The sequence below is a fragment of the Salmo trutta genome, chromosome 1, assembly GCF_901001165.1.
Source record: "Salmo trutta chromosome 1, fSalTru1.1, whole genome shotgun sequence".
NCBI classification, from domain to species: Eukaryota; Metazoa; Chordata; class Actinopteri; order Salmoniformes; family Salmonidae; genus Salmo; species Salmo trutta.
The window spans coordinates 10289802-10309934 of NC_042957.1; the positions used below are offsets into that span (position 1 = coordinate 10289802).

Here is a 20133-nt window from a genome sequence, read left to right on the forward strand (position 1 = left end):
CTAGGATTTCATTTCTTATTTTATTTAACCTCTATTTAACTAGGCAAGTCAGTTAAGAACAAATTCTTATTTACAATGACGGCCTACCCTGTCTATTCAATATAATCTAAAAAGGCAGCACTCTTACTCTGAGCCACTTTATGAAAACAGGCTCAGGAACTGGTCATAAACTTGATCATGTTATTGGACCACCCTCAAACAAGGTGCATCAAAGAACAAAAATCACTTTTTTTTCTTTAAATAGATTTTATTAAAAAAAGGAAACCCAACAATAACTTTTTTTTACATAATGATCAAGGATTTTTATTATCGTAGTCTCTTTCATCAGTTTCATGTCATTACAGAAAATGTATTATAGTACAGCGTTGTTCAATGTCTCCTCATTGCTTCAATATAGGTCATTTCCTTCGGAGTGCTGGTCACATATCTGTACAATATGGTTAATCTTCGTCATATTTTTTTTCTGTACATTTTTTTGAAGTCAGTTAAAAAGGCTGTCAGCACTTAAAGAAGCTGTTTCTTTTATTCTGTGTGTTTTCCCTCTTTCTCTTAGTCAATCAAATAAAATACTGTTTTTGTTTTTCCCAGTTAACCACGCTCCCCGGGGGCAGAGTTGCACCTGGTCAGGTGATAAATAAGGAAGCTTCAGGGTCTGGGCAGGTTGGTGGATGACTGCCGCCCCCCCCCCCCCCCCTTTCCAGCACCACCCTCATCCCTGCCCAGGCATTTGGCACTGCGCACATAAACAAGACTCACAAGATAAACAACAAGCAAAGCTCTTTGTCAAGCCATTGTGATGCATACTAATGAGAGAAAAATAGAAGTGTGTGGTGTCACCGTTAAAGCGACACACCGCAGAGGAAATAGACCTAGATTATACCCTCCCCTCCTTCCTCTTACACGAGCACCGTAGGAAATCTGGAGTCTTCCTCAGGGTTTTTCTTGATATAAAAAAAAAAAGTATACTTTTTTTCCACTAAAATGAGAAAATTATATTTCTTATTTTTTTGTCCTGGCAGGCACCTACAGATCTATTAAAATGCTACTGCTATTGATAAGGTCTAGCATTGAACACACAAAGCAATTGCAATGAAAGGAACAAAGTTGCCTTACAATCTAACAATGATAGTAAGAAGAAGAATCATAAGAATAATCATAAGAATATATTACAGAATAAATCTCTTTTTATAATTAGATTTTTTTCTTTAAAAGTTATATTTTCTTTGTTTGAAATACTATTATAATCTTTTAAATTAATCATATTTTTTTGTATCATATGTACCTAGGTTTGTGATGGAGATGTTGACTATACCTCAACGTTATCCAAATCAAGAAAAACTAGCTGTGCCGTTGCATATTACAGAATAGTCAATGATATGTGGACATGCACCATGAACCACCCATTCGAACCCCCTCTCTCTCTATGAAGCCATCTCAACGTCCCCCTTTGATGACATCATAGCCGGCCGATAACCATGACGTCGACCACCTCTCCCTTGTGCAGCTCCACGTATTGCTCTGTTTTTGGAGGTAGCATCAGGAGACCGTTGGCGCTGCGCATGCTCATCAGCCTGCTGCTCACCTGGTTTCCTACGTGATGGAGAGAGGAAGAGAGAGAGAGAGAGGGAAAGAGAGAGAGAGAGAGAGAGAGAGAGAGAGAGAGAGGGAAAGAGAGATTGAGAGAGGGAAAGAGAGAGCGAGAGAGCGAGCGAGAGAATAAATGCACTCTAGACCCTCTGTCAGTGCCCAGTACCACACATGTCCAGGAGGATTACACCCATGACAGTCAGGATGAGCTCACTACCACAGCATGCAAGGGAGTGAGAGCCTACTAATACTACACTGTCTGATACTACACTGTCTAATTGTAGTTCTTTAAGCAATACAATACTACACGTAATAGAAAACAGTGAAAATAGTCACAGCCAGAGGGTCTGTTAGATGAGAGGACTATAGCTTACCCCTCTTCAATTGCCCATGAACAAAGCCAGAGACATTTAGTGTAGTCGTTTAGTATAGAAGTGTATCGCTCCTTATAGCAATGCACAATAGAACAGAATAGAAAATAATACAATACAATACAATAGAATAGAATGGTATGGTTCCATCAGTACCTGTGCTCTGGGCCCATGGCAGAGGCTCCTGGTGGTGCCATGTCAGAATGCAGCGGTGGTACTCGGGGCGAGGGTCCAGCTTCACGTCACATGACAACTACAGGAGACAACCACACAATCAACAGGGCTCATCATGACATGATGACCTCATCATGACATCACATCAGGGTGTGTGTCCCAATTATCTCTCCTCCCTCCTGTCATGACGTTGCCCTCTTTGGACACTGCGAGCACCATCCCCCGACCTCTATACTTCTGACACCAGGCTCTGTAAGAGCGGTCGTAAATTCCTACGAGGAGACCCTCTCCTCATGGCCCCAGTATAGAGAGAACAAAGGAGTTCTTACACCTCACAGAACTGGAGAACCGAATGACATTTATGTTCTGGAGAAGGTATAACATTTCGGTGAAGAATCCAGCTACGAACTCATGAGAGACAATACCGCCACATTACCATAATCATGTTTATACAATAGCCTCAGCTATGAGACTTACATCTAAATGGTTGTATAAAATTAATGAATAAGGATGGAACTGTTTGTGAAATTGTGTAATGTGATTTTGGACTGTTTAAAGAAGGAAACTCCAACTCCAAGTCTTAACTAAATCAGAGGACCGCCCATGAGCACAGTTATGGTTTGGCGTCATGAGAAAGGCCCTTTTCTGCTCTTCCGAATAAAACCCCCACCTAGGTTTTCTATCACCAGACCAAGCTTACCTTAATTACGAGATGGCTAAAGGATGGAGACCAGCTTACCTCAATAACGAGAGGGCCAAGGTTTGAGAGAAGACCATGCATTTCTCTTGATGAACTTTTAACCATACAACGTGGTTAAACTCTTAGACTATCGATACCGACAGAATAAGAACAAGTCTTTGATATTAATTACTAGTCTGCAGCTAGGAATTCGGTATCATTGAACGCGAAGACCGACAACCGCCGAAACAGCTATCCTATAACGACATTAATGAATGTCACTCTGAAATACTCATTCTAACCAGGACAGAGAGCGAGAGAGGGCGGACAAACTCTCCAACAGAAACAAACTTTTCAACAGAGATCCCGACGACACACTGAGCGTAAATATATATATTGATTGCAATTATTCCCGAATGAGTGAGCGTTCATGTGCAAAGGATTAGTATTTCAATTGTTATAATTATCAACTCTGTAGTGCCTTCTCAGCTGACCCACACTCCCCTTTTGTCTAACAAGCTGCCATACCAGTTTAGCCCATTAGGGCACATTCCTCTATCATTTCATTTACATTTTTTACATTTAGCAGACGCTCTTATCCAGAGCGTCTTACAATTTCTTTGTAACGATATCTACTGTTTGTTAAGCATTTCTGTGAATTACTTAGTTAGTAAATAAATGATTTTAAGACAATTGATGTATGGATGACTCATAGTGAAGACTGGGTTCGTGCAGATAACCAACAATTTACGACGTTTGGAATGAGACTGACGAGGTAAATAATAATTCATTAATTCGAAGACTAATTGATCAGATATTAAAATATCTGAAAGTTATATTGGGAAAATTATAACTTTGTAATCTGAATATTTTCCTTGGTGCCCCGACTTCCTAGTTAATTACAGTTACATGATTAATCAGGTTAATCACGTAATAATAATTACAGAGAGTTATTTGATAAATATGTCTTCAGTTTTAATGACGCCAAAGACATGACACTCCTGAAGTGTGCACTCGTTTAACTACAATTCATACGCATGCATATTTTTTGCATATCCCAACTCCCCCTGAGCCACCCTCGGAGAGTGGGGTCACGGCCAGGGTCAGCCATTATCAACGGTGACCCTAGAGCAATTAGGGTAAAGTGCCTTGCATAAGGGGACATCGACAGATTTTTCACCTTGTCAGCTCAGGGATTGGAACTAGAGAACTGTCCCAACGCTCTGACTGCTAGACTACCTGCCACCCTAAATGACCATCTGGTCTGGACAGTAAACATTCTGAAAGGATATACAGTAACTAGTCTATGGGCCACATGGTCAAGTCATGTGGTCAGACAAAACACCTATTCCAATTCATTTTGAGAGGAAAGCGATGATAGAGAAAGCAAGCAATCGAGGAAAGACAAATTAAGAAAGATTCATGGTCGTGACTTCATTCTTACCCTGGCTTTGATGATGGTGGGCCGTGGGTCCAGGATCCCCTGCATCTTCCTCAAGGCGGGAATGACGAAGAGGTTACATGTCACCACAGCAGACACGGGGTTACCTGGGCCGGGGGGGGCAGGGGGGGAGAAAGAAAACAAGAGTGTGTTAGAAACCAGTCTGGAAACGATTGTCTGATTTCCTCTTTCTCTTTACTTTACACACTACCTGGGAGGGCAAAGATGAGTTTACGAACACCGTCCATGTCCAACGTGGCGAACGTTGTCGGGAGACTGATATGATGGGAGAAAAGAACAACATGGTCATCAATGAACAATCCATCCACCGGTCCACCTGTCCAGACATCCCTCCCTTCCTCCCTCCATCTCACCCTGGTTTCATGAAGACTCGTCCAAAGTGGATCTGGGCATGCAGATCAATATCCAGCACCTGCTTCAGATAGTCCTGAAAAAGAGTATCACAGAGTTTGGAGTCTTCTAAGGTACATATAAACAGATAAACAGTTCTAGTGTAGGTGTACCTAAAACCCACATAAGATGTGTGTACCACTGGGGTGTATTCATCAGGCACCAAGGCAAAAAAAAAAAATGAATGAAACAGGAAGAAAGTATCTGGATCAGTCCAATAAGAAACTGAAACTCTCATTTACATTTTTTTGCTGCAAAATGTTTTCCGTTTTGGGACCTTATAAATACAACCCTGTGCAGTGTGAGTCCACATAGTATGAACTCTGCAATGTCATGTATCTACAGTACCAGTCAAAAGTTTGGACACACCAACTCATTCAACGGTTTTTATTTTTACTATTTTCTACATTGAAGACATCAAAACTGTGAAATAACACACATGGAATCATGTAGTAACAAAAAAGTGTTAAACAAATCAAAATATATTTTAGATTCTTCAAAGTATCCATCCTTTGCCTTGATGACAGCTTTGCACACTCTTGGCATTCTCTCAACCAGCTTCTCTCAACCAGCTTCCAAAAGTCTTGAAGGAGTTCCCAACATATGCTGAGCACTTGTTGGCTGCTTTTCCTTCACTCTGCGGTCCAACTCATCCCTAACCATCTCAATTGGGTTGAGGTCAGGTGATTGTGGAGGTCAGGTCATCTGATGCAGCATTCCATCACTCTCCTCTCTCCTTCTTGATCAAATAGCCCTTACACAGCCTAGAGGTGTGTTTTGGGTAATTTTCCTGTTGAAAAACAAATGATAATCCCACTAAGCGCAAACCAGATGGGATGGTGTATCGCTGCAGAATGCTGTGGTAGCCATGCTGGTTAAGAGTGCCTTGAATTCTAAATAAATCACAGACAGTGTCACCAGCAAAGCACCCCCACACCTCCTCCTCCATGCTTCACGGTGGGAACCCCACATGCGGAGATCATCCGTTCACCTACTCTGCGTCTCACAAAGACACCACTGTTGGAACCAAAAATCGTAAATTTGGACTCATCAGACCAAAGGACAGATTTCCACCGTTCTAACTGATTGGCTCAAATGCATTAAGAAGGAAAGAAATTCCACAAATAAACTTTTAACAAGGCACACATGTTAATTGAAATGCATTCCAGGTGACTACCTCATGTAGCTGGTTGAGAGAATACCAAGAGTGTGCAAAGCTGTCATCAAGGGTGGCTACTTAGAAGAATCTCAAATAGGATTCTTCTAAGTACATGATTCCATATGTGTTATTTCATAGTTTTGATGTCTTCACTATTATTCTACAATGTAGAAAATAGCAAAAATAAAGAAAAACCCTTGAATGAGTAGTGTGTCCAAACTTTTGACTGGTACTGTATGTAAAAATGTTAAATGTACTGTATATGTAACAAAATATCAAACACCACAATTCCCAAACCAAATAAATAAATATGATCCTGTTCTGTGTGTGATTGTATTTAATCCCACATTTCCCCCACATAGTATTAACACCACAATTCCCCACCCCGACCACAAGGTGTCAGAATAGTGCAATGTCATAACCAATGACCATTCATACTCACTATTTGCTCACATACCTTCTCTCCCATAGACACCCCTCCAGAGGTGATGATGACGTCAGCGCGGCTGATGCCCTCGTTTAGGGCATTCAGCAGGTCATCTGGGCTGTGGGGCCAATAGACAGAGAACAGTTACCATCACACACCATATATAGGGATACAGAGGGATGGATAAAAGAAGGAGATGGAGGAAGAGGAGAAGTAGGAAGAAGAGGAGGGTGAGGAAGATCAGGAGGAAGATGAGGAGGAGGTCGTCTGGGCTGTAGGGCCAATAGACAGTGAACAGTTACTAGTTACCATCACACACCATAGAGGAGGCGAGAGGAGGAGAGAGGAGGAGGCAAAGTAGGAGCAGGAAGAGGAATATAAAACAAAAGGAGAGTAGAAAGAGAGGAATAGAAGGAGTACTAGGAATAGGAAAAGGAAGAAGGTAGAGACAAGGAGAAAGATGAGAGGATGAAGAGATAAAGGGAGGAGGAAGAGGAAGAAGGTAGAGACAAGGAGAAAGATGAGAGGATGAAGAGATAAAGGGAGGAGGAAGAGGAAGAAGGTAGAGACAAGGAGAAAGATGAGAGGATGAAGAGATAAAGGGAGGAGGAAGAGGAAGATGGTAGAGACAAGGAGAAAGATAATGAGAGGATGAAGAGATAAAGGGAGGAGGAAGAGGAAGATGGTAGAGACAAGGAGAAAGATAATGAGAGGATGAAGAGATAAAGGGAGGAGGAAGAGGAAGATGGTAGAGACAAGGAGAAAGATAATGAGAGGATGAAGAGATAAAGGGAGGAGGAAGAGGAAGAAGGTAGAGACAAGGAGAAAGATGAGAGGATGAAGAGATAAAGGGAGGAGGAAGAGGAAGATGGTAGAGACAAGGAGAAAGATAATGAGAGGATGAAGAGATAAAGGGAGGAGGAAGAGGAAGACGAACAGAAAGAGGAGGAGCAGGAAGAAGACTGTGAAGTCCTACTTGTCTCCCACAATGCCCAGGTTGATGGTGGGGTATCCGTGCTCCTGGATGGTGGCGAGCAGCGTGGAACGGTTACTGTCCCTGATCTTTCCTGGGTGGAGGTCGTCCTCAGGGTTTAACAGCTAGAGACAGCAGGGGATGTGTTCATTAGCTACCAAACGGAAGAAAACAGCCTGAACACGGAGAGACTACCAGGATTTGTCCAATAAGAAAAGCACATTTTCGTTTTCTGTTGCTAAATGTTTTAAAGGCCCAGTGTTTTTTCAATTTAATTTCTGGATAACAATTAAGTCACTTACTGTAATAGCTGTAATAGTTTGCTAGAATTTTTTCTCAAGCAAGAACTTTCTCAAGCAAGAATTTAGATTATCTGGGAGTGGTCTGAGTGGAGCGGGGAAGTGCACCAGAGCGGTGGATTATCCACAGTTAGGATTGTGGCGCCAGGATCAATCCACCAGAGTGGAGGGGCTTAATGGGATATGAAACTTAAAAACTAGTTGTTATTAGCTGAGACGTTTGGAACTCTCTGTCTCACCTCGTTGCCTGTGGACATGACGGCCACCACGGGGAACTTCTGCACCTCCACCTCGGTGACCCCTACGGTGGCCAGCAGGCCAATCTCAGAGGGGCCCATGTGGGTTCCCTTAGACAGGACACATTCCCCACGCTTGATGTCATGACCTATGGGCCTGGAGGGAGGGGAGACAAGGACGTTTAAAGAGGGACATCAAAACACACTTTTACACACACACACACACACACACACACACACACACACACACACACACACACACCGGATGTCTTGTCCGGGACGGGCCTGTACGAGGATCCGCACCTCCAGCTCCTCTGTGCCCTGAGAAGGAGAAACCAACAAACCAGTAAGGAGCTATTACACAAAACACCTTCCCTACTGTCATCCCTTCCCTACTGTCATCACCGTCCCTACTGTCATCCCTTCACTACTGTTAGCACCGTCCCTACTGTCATCCCTTCACTACTGTCAGCACCGTCACTACTGTCATCCCTTCACTACTGTCAGCACCGTCCCTACTGTCATCCCTTCACTACTGTCAGCACCGTCACTACTTTCATCCCTTCACTACTGTCAGCACCGTCCCTACTGTCATCCCTTCCCTACTGTCATCACCTTCCCTACTGTCAGCACCGTCCCTACTGTCATCCCTTCACTACTGTCAGCACCATCCCTACTGTCATCCCTTCCCTACTGTCAGCACCTTCCCTACTGTCAGCACCTTCCCTACTGTCAGCACCTTCCCTACTGTCAGCACCTTCCCTACTGTCATCCCTTCCCTACTGTCAGCACCTTCCCTACTGTCAGCACCTTCCCTACTGTCATCCCTTCACTACTGTCATCCCTTCACTACTGTCAGCACCTTCCCTACTGTCATCCCTTCCCTACTGTCAGAACCTTCCCTACTGTCAGCACCTTCCCTACTGCCATCCCTTCCCTACTGTCAGCACCTTCCCTACTGTCAGCACCGTCCCTACTGTCAGCACCGTCCCTACTGTCGCACCTTCCCTACTGTCAGCACCTTCCCTACTGTCAGCACCTTCCCTACTGCCATCCCTTCCCTACTGTCAGCACCTTCCCTACTGTCAGCACCGTCCCTACTGTCAGCACCGTCCCTACTGTCATCCCTTCCCTACTGCCATCCCTTCACTACTGTCAGCACCGTCACTACTTTCATCACTTCACTACTGTCAGCACCGTCCCTACTGTCAGCACCGTCCCTACTGTCAGCACCGTCCCTAGTGCCATCCCTTCCCTACTGTCAGCACCTTCCCTACTATCAGCACATTCCCTACTATCAGCACATTCCCTACTGTCAGCACCTTCCCTACTGTCAGCACCTTCCCTACTGTCAGCACCTTCCCTACTGTCAGCACATTCCCTACTGTCGTCACCTTCCCTACTGTCGTCACCTTCCCTACTGTCATCCCTTCACTACTTTCATCACCTTCCCTACTGTCGTCACCTTCCCTACTGTCATCCCTTCACTACTGTCAGCACCTTCCCTACTGTCAGCACCGTCCCTACTGTCAGCACCTTCCCTACTGTCGTCACCTTCCCTACTGTCATCCCTTCCCTACTGTCATCCCTTCACTACTGTCAGCACCGTCCCTACTGTCAGCACCGTCCCTACTGTCGTCAACTTCACTACTGTCATCCCTTCACTACTGTCGTCACCTTCCCTACTGTCATCACCTTCACTACTGTCATCACCTTCACTACTGTCATCACCTTCACTACTGTCATCACCGTCACCACTGTCATCACCGTCACTACTGTCATCACCGTCACTACTGTCATCACCTTCACTACTGTCATCACCTTCACTACTGCCATCACCTTCCCTAATGTCATCACCGTCACCACTGTCATCCCCTTCCCTACTGTCATCACCTTCCCTACTGTCATCACCTTCCCTACTGTCATCCTCTTCCCTAATGTCATCACCGTCACTACTTTCATTACTTTCCCTACTGTCATCACCTTCCCTACTGTCATCACGTCACTACTTTCATCCCCTTCCCTAATGTCATCAACGTCAATACTTTCATAACCTTCCCTACTGTCATCCCTTCACTACTTTCATTTCTTTCCCTACTGTCATCACCGTCACTACTGTCGTCACCTTCCCAACTGTCATCCCTTCACTACTGTCATCACCTTCCCTACTGTCGTCACCTTCCCTGCTGTCATCACCTTCCCTACTGTCACCACCTTCTCTCCTGTCATCACCTTCCCTACTGTCATCACTGTCACTACTGTCATCACCTTCCCTACTGTCATCACCTTCCCTACTGTCGTCACCTTCCCTACTGTCATCACCTTCCCTACTGTCACCACCTTCTCTCCTGTCATCACCTTCCCTACTGTCATCACTGTCACTACTGTCATCACCTTCCCTACTGTCATCACCGTCACTACTTTCCTCACCTTCCCTACTGTTGTCACCTTCCCTACTGTCATCCCTTCACTACTGTCATCCCTTCACTACTGTCATCACCTTCCCTACTGTCAGCACCGTCCCTACTGTTGTCACCTTCCCTACTGTCATCCCTTCATTACTGTCATCACCTTCCCTAATGTCATCACCGTCACTACGTTCATTACTTTCCCCACTGTCTTCACCTTCCCTACTGTCATCACTGTCACTACTGTCATCACCTTCACTACTGTCATAACCTTCCCTATTGTCGTCACCTTCCCTACTGTCATCCCTTCACTACTGTCATCACCTTCCCTAATGTCATCACCGTCACTACGTTCATTACTTTCCCCACTGTCATCACCTTCCCTACTGTTGTCACCTTCCCTACTGTCATCCCTTCACTACTGTCATTACCTTCACTACTGTCATCACCTTCACTACTGTCATATCCTTCCCAACTGTCATCACCGTCACTACTTTCATCATCTTCCCTACTGTCATCACCGTCATTACTTTCATCACCATCCCTACTGTCATCACCTACCCTACTGTCATCCCTTCACTACTGTCATAACCTTCCCTATTGTCACAACCTTCCCAACTGTCATCACCTTCCCTAATGTCATCACAGTCACTACTTTCATTACTTTCCCTACTGTCATCACCTTCCCTACTGTCATTACCTTCCCTACTGTCATCACCTTCCCTACTGTCATCACCATCACTGCTGTCATCACCTTTACTGCTGTCATCACCTTCCCTACTGTCATCACCTTCCCTACTTTCATCACCGTCACTACTTTCATGACCTTCCATATTGTCATCACCGTCACTACTTTCATCACCTTCCCTATTGTCATCACCGTCACTACTGTCATCACCTTCCCTACTGTCATCACTTTCCCTAATGTCATCACTGTCATCACTGTCACCACTGTCACTACTGTCATCACCAACCCAACTGTCAGCACCTTCCCTACTGTTCCATTCAAAACACCTTCCCACCAGCCCTGCCTAGCCCCACTGCAAAGTCCCACAGCCCCATGAACTTGACCCTATACCCTGGAACTAGGCCATATCTCCCTTGTTAGAATCAGTAGTAGTAAGGTCCTGTGGGCCATTCTGGCTCAGACAAAGCTTGCTTCCTTACTTGATTTACTTATCCCTCCTGAATATTTCCATTATTATTATTACACCATCCCTCTATAGACCCTCTTTTGTCCCTCTCCATAGGGCTATGGGTCAGGGGTCAAAGGTGAGACTTACGTCCTCAGACTCACGGAGCAGCTCTGTATCCTCCACCTGCACCACAGCGTCTGCCCCACAGGGGATAGGAGCCCCCGTCGTCACCCTCATCACCTGGCCCGGCATCACTGTGTGGGTGGGCTGCAGGGACAGAGAGAGAAAGAGAGAGACTGGTGTCAAATATGCACACATGCGCACACACATGCGCACACACATGCAAATTTCCAGACACAAACCCACACGCACTGCAAACATATCGGTGGAATATTCCCGTAGGCCAGGGGTTCCCAAACCCATTTTAATATCAAAAAGCTGTTTGATTACATCAAAAAAGTAATGTAATCAAAGGCTAATGTTTCCTGTTTTTATTGGGGCTTTGACAGTCTACTACAAATCAGTGTGACAGTACTTTTGGCAGTATTTCAATCTGAAGGAAGTATGGATTGAAATGACTGAAATGCATCAGAAATGTATTGGGAAGTTCAGAAGACCATCAGGCAATCATTTCGTTACTTCACTACATTCTTAAAGAAAATGATGTACTTTTTACTCCATACATTTTCCCTGACACCCAAAAGTACTCATTACATTTTAATGCTCTGCAGAACAGGAAAATGGTCCAACGGCACAACACCACATCTCACCATACATACAGTAAGTAGGTGTATTAATGTGTCAGTGTGTATGAGATACTGTGTCATGTGTCAGTGTGTATGAGATACTGTGTCAGTGTGTATGAGATACTGTGTCAGTGTGTATGAGATACTGTGTCAGTGTGTATGAGATACTGTGTCATGTGTCAGTGTGTGATACTGTGTCATGTGTCAGTGTGTATGAGATACTGTGTCAGTGTGTCAGAGATACTTTGTCAGTGTGTATGAGATACTGTGTCAGTGTGTATGAGATACTGTGTCAGTGTGTATGAGATACTGTGTCATGTGTCAGTGTGTGATACTGTGTCATGTGTCAGTGTGTATGAGATACTGTGTCAGTGTGTCAGAGATACTTTGTCAGTGTGTATGAGATACTGTGTCAGTGTGTATGAGATACTGTGTCAGTGTGTGAGCTTGGGCCAGCAGGTCACCTGTGGTGGAGTAGGCTGCTGGGTAATTCAGTAATCTGACTCAGTTTGGGAGCGCTACACAAAGGGGGTGTGTTCCTAACACACACACACACACACACACACACACACACACACACACACACACACACACACACACACACACACACACACCTCACAGTCTGACACAGTCTCACTTAAATATACAATGTTGGTCCAGGGGGGAATAAACGTTGAGTGTGTGTTTTGATATATCTCTCTACATGAAGGAGGGTACCAGCCAAGTGCTTCACCCTGAGTGTACACAGGGTGAAGTAAGTGTGTGTGTGTATGTGTGTGTGTGTGTGTGTGTGTGTGTGTGGACCTGTTCTCCAGCCTGGGACTCTCCGATGATGAAGCGGTCGCCTGGGCCGTCAGCCGCTAAAAAGAAAATACATATTTTAATGTAATGACATAAGTTTGTGTTTGTATGATTGTGTGTATATGCTGCTGTGTGTATATACTGCTATGTGTATATACTGATTGTGTGTATATGCTGCTGTGTGTATATGCTGTTGTGTGTATATACGGATTGTGTGTATATGCTGCTGTGTGTGTATATGCTGCTGTGTGTATATGCTGCTGTGTGTATATGCTGCTGTGTGTATATACTGATTGTGTGTATATGCTGCTGTGTGTATATACTGATTGTGTGTATATGCTGCTGTGTGTATATGCTGCTGTGTGTGTATATACTGATTGTGTGTATATGCTGCTGTGTGTATATGCTGTTGTGTGTATATACTGATTGTGTGTATATGCTGCTGTGTGTATATGCTGCTGTGTGTATATGCTGCTGTGTGTATATACTGATTGTGTGTATATGCTGTTGTGTGTGTATATGCTGCTGTGTGTACATACTGATTGTGTGTATATGCTGCTGTGTGTATATGCTGCTGTGTGTGTATATACTGATTGTGTGTGCATACCGATGTGTGTATATACTGATTGTGTTTATATGTTGCTGTGTGTATATACTGATTGTGTGTATATGCTGCTGTGTGTATATGCTGCTGTGTGTATATACTGATTGTGTGTATATGCTGATTGTGTGTATATGCTGATTGTGTATATATACTGATTGTATGTATATACTGCTGTGTGTATATACTGATTGTGTGTATATGCTGATTGTGTGTATATGCTGATTGTGTGTATATACTGATTGTGTGTATATACTGATTGTGTGTATATGCTGATTGTGTGTATATGCTGATTGTGTGTATATACTGATTGTGTGTATATACTGATTGTGTGTATATGCTGCTGTGTGTATATGCTGCTGTGTGTATATACTGATTGTGTGTATATGCTGCTGTGTGTATATACTGATTGTGTGTATATGCTGATTGTGTGTATATGCTGCTGTGTGTGTATATACTGATTGTGTATATATGCTGCTGTGTGTATATGCTGCTGTGTGTATATACTGATTGTGTGTATATACTGCTGTGTGTATATACTACTGTGTGTATATACTGATTGTGTGTATATGCTGCTGTGTGTATATACTGCTGTGTGTATATACTGATTGTGTGTATATACTGATTGTGTGTATATACTGATTATGTGTATATACTGATTGTGTGTATATGCTGCTGTGTGTATATACTGATTGTGTGTATATACTGCTGTGTGTATATACTGATTGTGTGTATATACTGATTGTGTGTATATACTGATTGTGTGTATATACTGATTGTGTGTATATGCTGCTGTGTGTATATACTGATTGTGTGTATATACTGATTGTGTGTATATACTAATTGTGTGTATATACTGATTGTGTGTATATACTGATTGTGTGTATATGCTGCTGTGTGTATATACTGATTGTGTGTATATACTGATTGTGTGTATATGCTGCTGTGTGTATACACTGCTGTGTGTATATACTGATTGTGTGTATATACTGATTCTGTGTATATGCTGCTGTGTGTATATGCTGCTGTGTGTATATGCTGCTGTGTGTGTATATACTGATTGTGTGTATATGCTGCTGTGTGTATATACTGATTGTGTGTATATGCTGCTGTGTGTATATGCTGCTGTGTGTATATACTGATTGTGTGTATATGCTGATTGTGTGTATATGCTGATTGTGTGTATATACTGATTGTGTGTATATACTGATTGTGTGTATATACTGATTGTGTGTATATACTGATTGTGTGTATATGCTGCTGTGTGTGTATATACTGATTGTGTGTATATACTGATTGTGTGTATATGCTGCTGTGTGTATATGCTGCTGTGTGTATATGCTGCTGTGTGTGTATATTGATGTGTGCATATACTGCTGTGTGTATATGCTGCTGTGTGTGTATATACTGATTGTGTGTATATGCTGCTGTGTGTATATGCTGCTGTGTGCGGTACATTGTGTGTGTGTACAGTGTGGTACATTGTGTGTGTGTACAGTGTGGTACATTGTGTGTGTGTACAGTGTGGTACATTGTGTGTGTGTACAGTGTGGTACATTGTGTGTGTGTACAGTGTGGTACATTGTGTGTGTGTACAGTGTGGTACATTGTGTGTGTGTACAGTGTGGTACATTGTGTGTGTGTACAGTGTGGTACATTGTGTGTGTGTACAGTGTGGTACATTGTGTGTGTGTACAGTGTGGTACATTGCATCACAGTACAGACCTCTTACAGCATAACCATCCTTTACAGAGGCAGGGAATGGGGGCAGGTTGTCTTTGGCATAAACTTCCTGAGCAAGGACTCGACCCATCCCATCTATAGAGAGAAAGAGAGAAAGGAGGGAGAGAGAGAGGAAAAGAGAGAGAGAGTAGAGGTTGAGAGAGAGAGAGAGAAAGAGAGAGAGAGTAGAGTAGAGGTAGAGAGAGAGAGAGAGAGAGTAGAGGTAGAGAGAGAGAGTAGAGGTAGAGAGAGAGTAGAGGTAGAGAGAGAGAGTAGAGGTAGAGAGAGAGGAATTGAAAGAGAGAAAAAGGTAGAAGGAGAACGTAGAGAGAGGAAGAGCAGGGAGAGAGAGCGAGAGAGGAAAAGAGAGGGAGATGTACAAGAGAGGGAGGGGGAGGGAGAGAGATGTACGAGAGAGAGGGAGAAAGAGGGAAAGAGATGTACAAGAGAGAGGGAGAGAGAGAGGGGGCGGGAGAAAGATGTACGAGAGGGAGGGAGGGAGGGAGAGAGAGGGAGAGAGAGGGGAAGGAAGGGAGGGAGGGAGGGAGGGAGGGAGGGAGGGAGGGAGAGAGGGAGGGAGGAGTGAGTGAGTGAGTGAGATGTACGAGAGAGTGAGAGGGAGGGAGAGAGATGTACGAGAGAGAGGGAGGGAGGGAGGGAGGGAAAGAGGGAGAGAGAGAGAGGAGGAGAAAGAGGGATATGGAGAGATGTACGAGAGGGAGGGAGGGAGGGAGGGAGATGTACGAGAGAGAGAGAGGGAGGGAGGGAGGGAGGGAGGGAGGGAGGGAGGGGAGAAGAAAGAGGGAGGGAGGGAGAGAGAGGGAGGGAGAGGGAGGGGAGGAGAAAGAGGGAGGGAGGGAGGAGGGAGAGAGAGGGAGGGGAGGAGAAAGAGGGAGGGAGGGAGAGAGAGGGAGGGGAGGAGAAAGAGGGAGAGAGAGGGAGGGGAGGAGAAAGAGGGAGGGAGGGAGAGCATCTGGTTCAGATGTAGATACAGAGAGACATGTGCCGGAGGTGTGTGTGTTAGTGAGAGAGTAACACCTCTCATCAGGATCTCTGTGACTCATCACCTGACCAGAACTGCACGCGCGCACACACACACACACACGCACGCGCACGCACGCACGCACACACACACACACACACACGCACGCACACACACGCACGCACACGCACGCACACGCACCCGCACTCGCTCTTGTCCCTCTTCCCACATGTAACAATCTAAAAGTAGAAATGTTGGAAATATCTGTATCTGTATAAGAATCATAAAAAACTGCCGGTTAGACTGCCGGTTAGACTGCCGGTTAGTCTGCAGAGAGAGAGAGAATGATTGACAGAGCGAAAGACAGAAAGAGAGAGTGGGCGGAAGAAGAAAGCGCTGCACTAAAATACCATGAGCTGCTAATAGTCTATAAATAGTGTGAGGGTGTGATTTACACACACACACCCTCCCCAACTCCAACACAAACCCCTGTCCCCAACAGTAGGGGAGCTGTTCCATCTGTTTCCTGTCTAAATATTTAATCCAACACTTCCACCCCTTCATACTTCCATTCTCACACCCCATCATGAAACAGACTCTCTCAAAACAAAATGAAACATCGCTATACAGGGTAAAAATAGAAGACACAGAGAGAGAGACCACCATGGCTGTTCTATTAGTCATGACTGAGACAGAGCTGAATCAGGAGTGTGTCCAAGCCCTCCCCCTGGCCCTGTCCAAGCCCTCACCCTGGCCCTGTCCAAGCCCTCCCCCTGGCCCTGTCCAAGCCCTCACCCTGGCCCTGTCCAAGCCCTCACCCTGGCCCTGTCCAAGCCCTCTCCCTGGCCCTGTCCAAGCCCTCCCCCTGGCCCTGTCCAAGCCCTCACCCTGGCCCTGTCCAAGCCCTCACCCTGGCCCTGTCCAAGCCCTCACCCTGGCCCTGTCCAAGCCCTCACCCTGGCCCTGTCCAAGCCCTCACCCTGGCCCTGTCCAAGCCCTCCCCCTGGCCCTGTCCAAGCCCTCCCCCTGGCCCTGTCCAAGCCCTCCCCCTGGCCCTGTCCAAGCCCTCACCCTGGCCCTGTCCAAGCCCTACCCCTGGCCCTGTCCAAGCCCTCCCCCTGGCCCTGTCCAAGCCCTCCCCCTGGCCCTGTCCAAGCCCTCCCCCTGGCCCTGTCCAAGCCCTCCCCCTGGCCCTGTCCAAGCCCTCACCCTGGCCCTGTCCAAGCTCTCCCCCTGGCTCTGTCCAAGCCCTCACCCTGGCCCTGTCCAAGCCCTGTGTATCCACCTCCAGAATAATGTGACACAGCCAGGGGGAGACCACGGCCCTAAGATGCTCTGACAAAGGCCCTGAGGCTAGTGCCAAGGAAGCACTGAGGCTAGTGCCAAGGAAGCACTGAGGCTAGTGCCAAGGAAGCCCTGAGGCTAGTGCCAAGGAAGCCATGAGGCTAGTGCCAAGGAAGCCTTGAGGCTAGTGCCAAGGAAGCCCTGAGGCTAGTGCCAAGGAAGCCTTGAGGCTAGTGCCAAGGAAGCCCTGAGGCTAGTGCCAAGGAAGCCTTGAGGCTAGTGCCAAGGAAGCCCTGAGGCTAGTGCCAAGGAAGCCTTGAGGCTAGTGCCAAGGAAGCCATGAGGCTAGTGCCAAGGAAGCCTTGAGGCTAGTGCCAAGGAAGCCCTGAGGCTAGTGCCAAGGAAGCCTTGAGGCTAGTGCCAAGGAAGCCCTGAGGCTAGTGCCAAGGAAGCCCTGAGGCTAGTGCCAAGGAAGCCTTGAGGCTAGTGCCAAGGAAGCCCTGAGGCTAGTGCCAAGGAAGCCCTGAGGCTAGTGCCAAGGAAGCCTTGAGGCTAGTGCCAAGGAAGCCCTGAGGCTAGTGCCAAGGAAGCCCTTAGGCTAGTGCCAAGGAAGCCCTGAGGCTAGTGCCAAGGAAGCCTTGAGGCTAGTTCCAAGGAAGCCCTGAGGCTAGTGCCAAGGTAGCCCTGAGGCTAGTGCCAAGGAAGCCCTGAGGCTAGTGCCAAGGAAGCCCTGAGGCTAGTGCCAAGGAAGCCCTGAGGCTAGTGCCAAGGAAGCCCTGAGGCTAGTTCCAAGGAAGCCCTGAGGCTAGTCATGCTCCAGCACCAGTGTGTGTTCTTCTTTGAACTCCTCTGAATGTATGTGTGTGTGTGTGTGTGTGTGTGTGTGTGTGTGTGTGTGTGTGTGTGTGTGTGTGTGTGTGTGTGCACGCTTGGACTCTGAATGTATGTGTGTGTGTGTGTGTGTGTGGGTGCTTCTGTGTGTGTGTGTGCGGCACTCTAACTCGATATTCAGGGTGTGTGTGACACTAAGCCAGAGCCAGAGTGGTGAGTGACTCTGGACAGTAACAGTTTAACCCTGTCATCTATAGTTCATTTTGTCAGTGTGGTGGTTGAGCCTGACAAGGTGCTATAGGTCTGTCCCGTGCTACTGACATCCTACTGAAACACACACACACACACACACACACGCACGCACACACACACACAGACACACACACACACGCAGACACACACAGACACAGACACACACGAACACGCAGACGCACACACACACACACACACACACAGACAAACACGAACACGCAGACGCACACGCACACACGCAGACGCACATGCAGACGCACACACACACGCACACACCCAGACACACACAGACACACGCAGACACACGCAGACACACACGCAGACGCACACACACACACGCAGACGCACACGCAGACACACACACACAGACACACACACTTTCTCTCTGTCTCTCGTTGTCTCACACATCTATAGTTGAAGTGTTCAGTAAGGTGATGTAAACAGTAATGTGTTGCAGTCTGACCACTACAATGCAGACCACTGTATATTTATGTGTTACTGTCTTTAGTTAACCTCACCTCTCTACTTCTGTGTACAGTGTGTGTTTGTACAGTGTGTTTGTGTGTGTGTATACAGTATGTGTGTGTACAGTGTGTGTTTGTACAGTGTGTGTGTGTGTGTATACAGTATGTGTGTGTACAGTGTTTGTACAGTGTGTGTGTGTGTGAATATACAGTATGTGTGTGTACAGTGTGTGTTTGTACAGTGTGTGTGTGTGTGTATACAGTATGTGTGTGTACAGTGTTTGTACAGTGTGTGTGTGTGTGTGTGTATACAGTATGTGTGTGTACAGTGTGTGTACAGTGTGTGTACAGTGTGTACAGTGTGTGTACAGTGTGTTCACCTCTACACTGAAGAAACCTTTTTGGTTCCAGATAGAACCCGTTTTGTTCCAGGTAGAACCCTTTTGGGTTCCAGGTAGAACTATTTTGGTTCCAGGGAGAACCCTTTTGGTTCCAGGGAGATACCCTTTTGGTTCCAGGGAGATACCCTTTTGGTTCCAGGGAGATACCCTTTTGGTTCCAGGGAGAACCCTTTTGGTTCCAGGGAGAACCCTATTGGTTCCAGGGAGAACCCTATTGGTTCCAGGGAGATACCCATTTGGTTCCAGGGAGATACCCTTTTGGTTCCAGGGAGAACCCTTTTGGTTCCAGGGAGATACCCTTTTGGTTCCAGGGGAGAACCCTTTTGGTTCCAGGGGAGAACCCTTTTGGTTCCAGGGAGAACCCTTTTGGTTCCAGGTATAACTCTTTTGGTTCCAGGTAGAACTATTTTGGGTTTCATGCAGAATCCTCTGTGGAAAGGGTTTTACATGGAAACCAAAAGAGTTCTCCCTGGAACCAAAAGGGTTCTCCCTGGAACCAAAAGGGTTCTCCCCTGGAACCAAAAGGGTTCTCCCTGGAACCAAAAAGGTTACTTCAAAGGGTTCTACTATGGGGACAGTCGAAGAACCGTTTAAGGTTCTAGATAGCACCTTTATCTTTTAGAGTGTATCGCTGAGGTGTCTATGTATGTGTGTGTATGTATATATATGTGTGTGTGTGTGTGTGTGTGTGTGTGTGTGTGTGTGTGTATATATATATATATATATATATATTGTGTGTTGTGTGTGG

At 45.9% G+C, this 20133-nt stretch overlaps 1 protein-coding gene across 1 annotated transcript in view; it reads right to left on the reverse strand.

Moving 5' to 3' along the window:
* Nucleotides 1–276: 276 nt before the first annotated feature.
* Nucleotides 277–20133, reverse strand: part of LOC115159151 (gephyrin) — a gene marked incomplete in the record, with an annotated part of 112193 nt that continues 92336 nt past the window's right edge. The window contains 12 exon segments of the mRNA XM_029708644.1: nt 277–1590; nt 2115–2211; nt 4256–4359; nt 4464–4528; nt 4627–4700; nt 6280–6367; nt 7226–7347; nt 7761–7914; nt 8020–8078; nt 11449–11568; nt 12852–12907; nt 15175–15267. Coding sequence (XP_029564504.1) covers nt 1457–1590; nt 2115–2211; nt 4256–4359; nt 4464–4528; nt 4627–4700; nt 6280–6367; nt 7226–7347; nt 7761–7914; nt 8020–8078; nt 11449–11568; nt 12852–12907; nt 15175–15267 — 1166 coding nt within the window.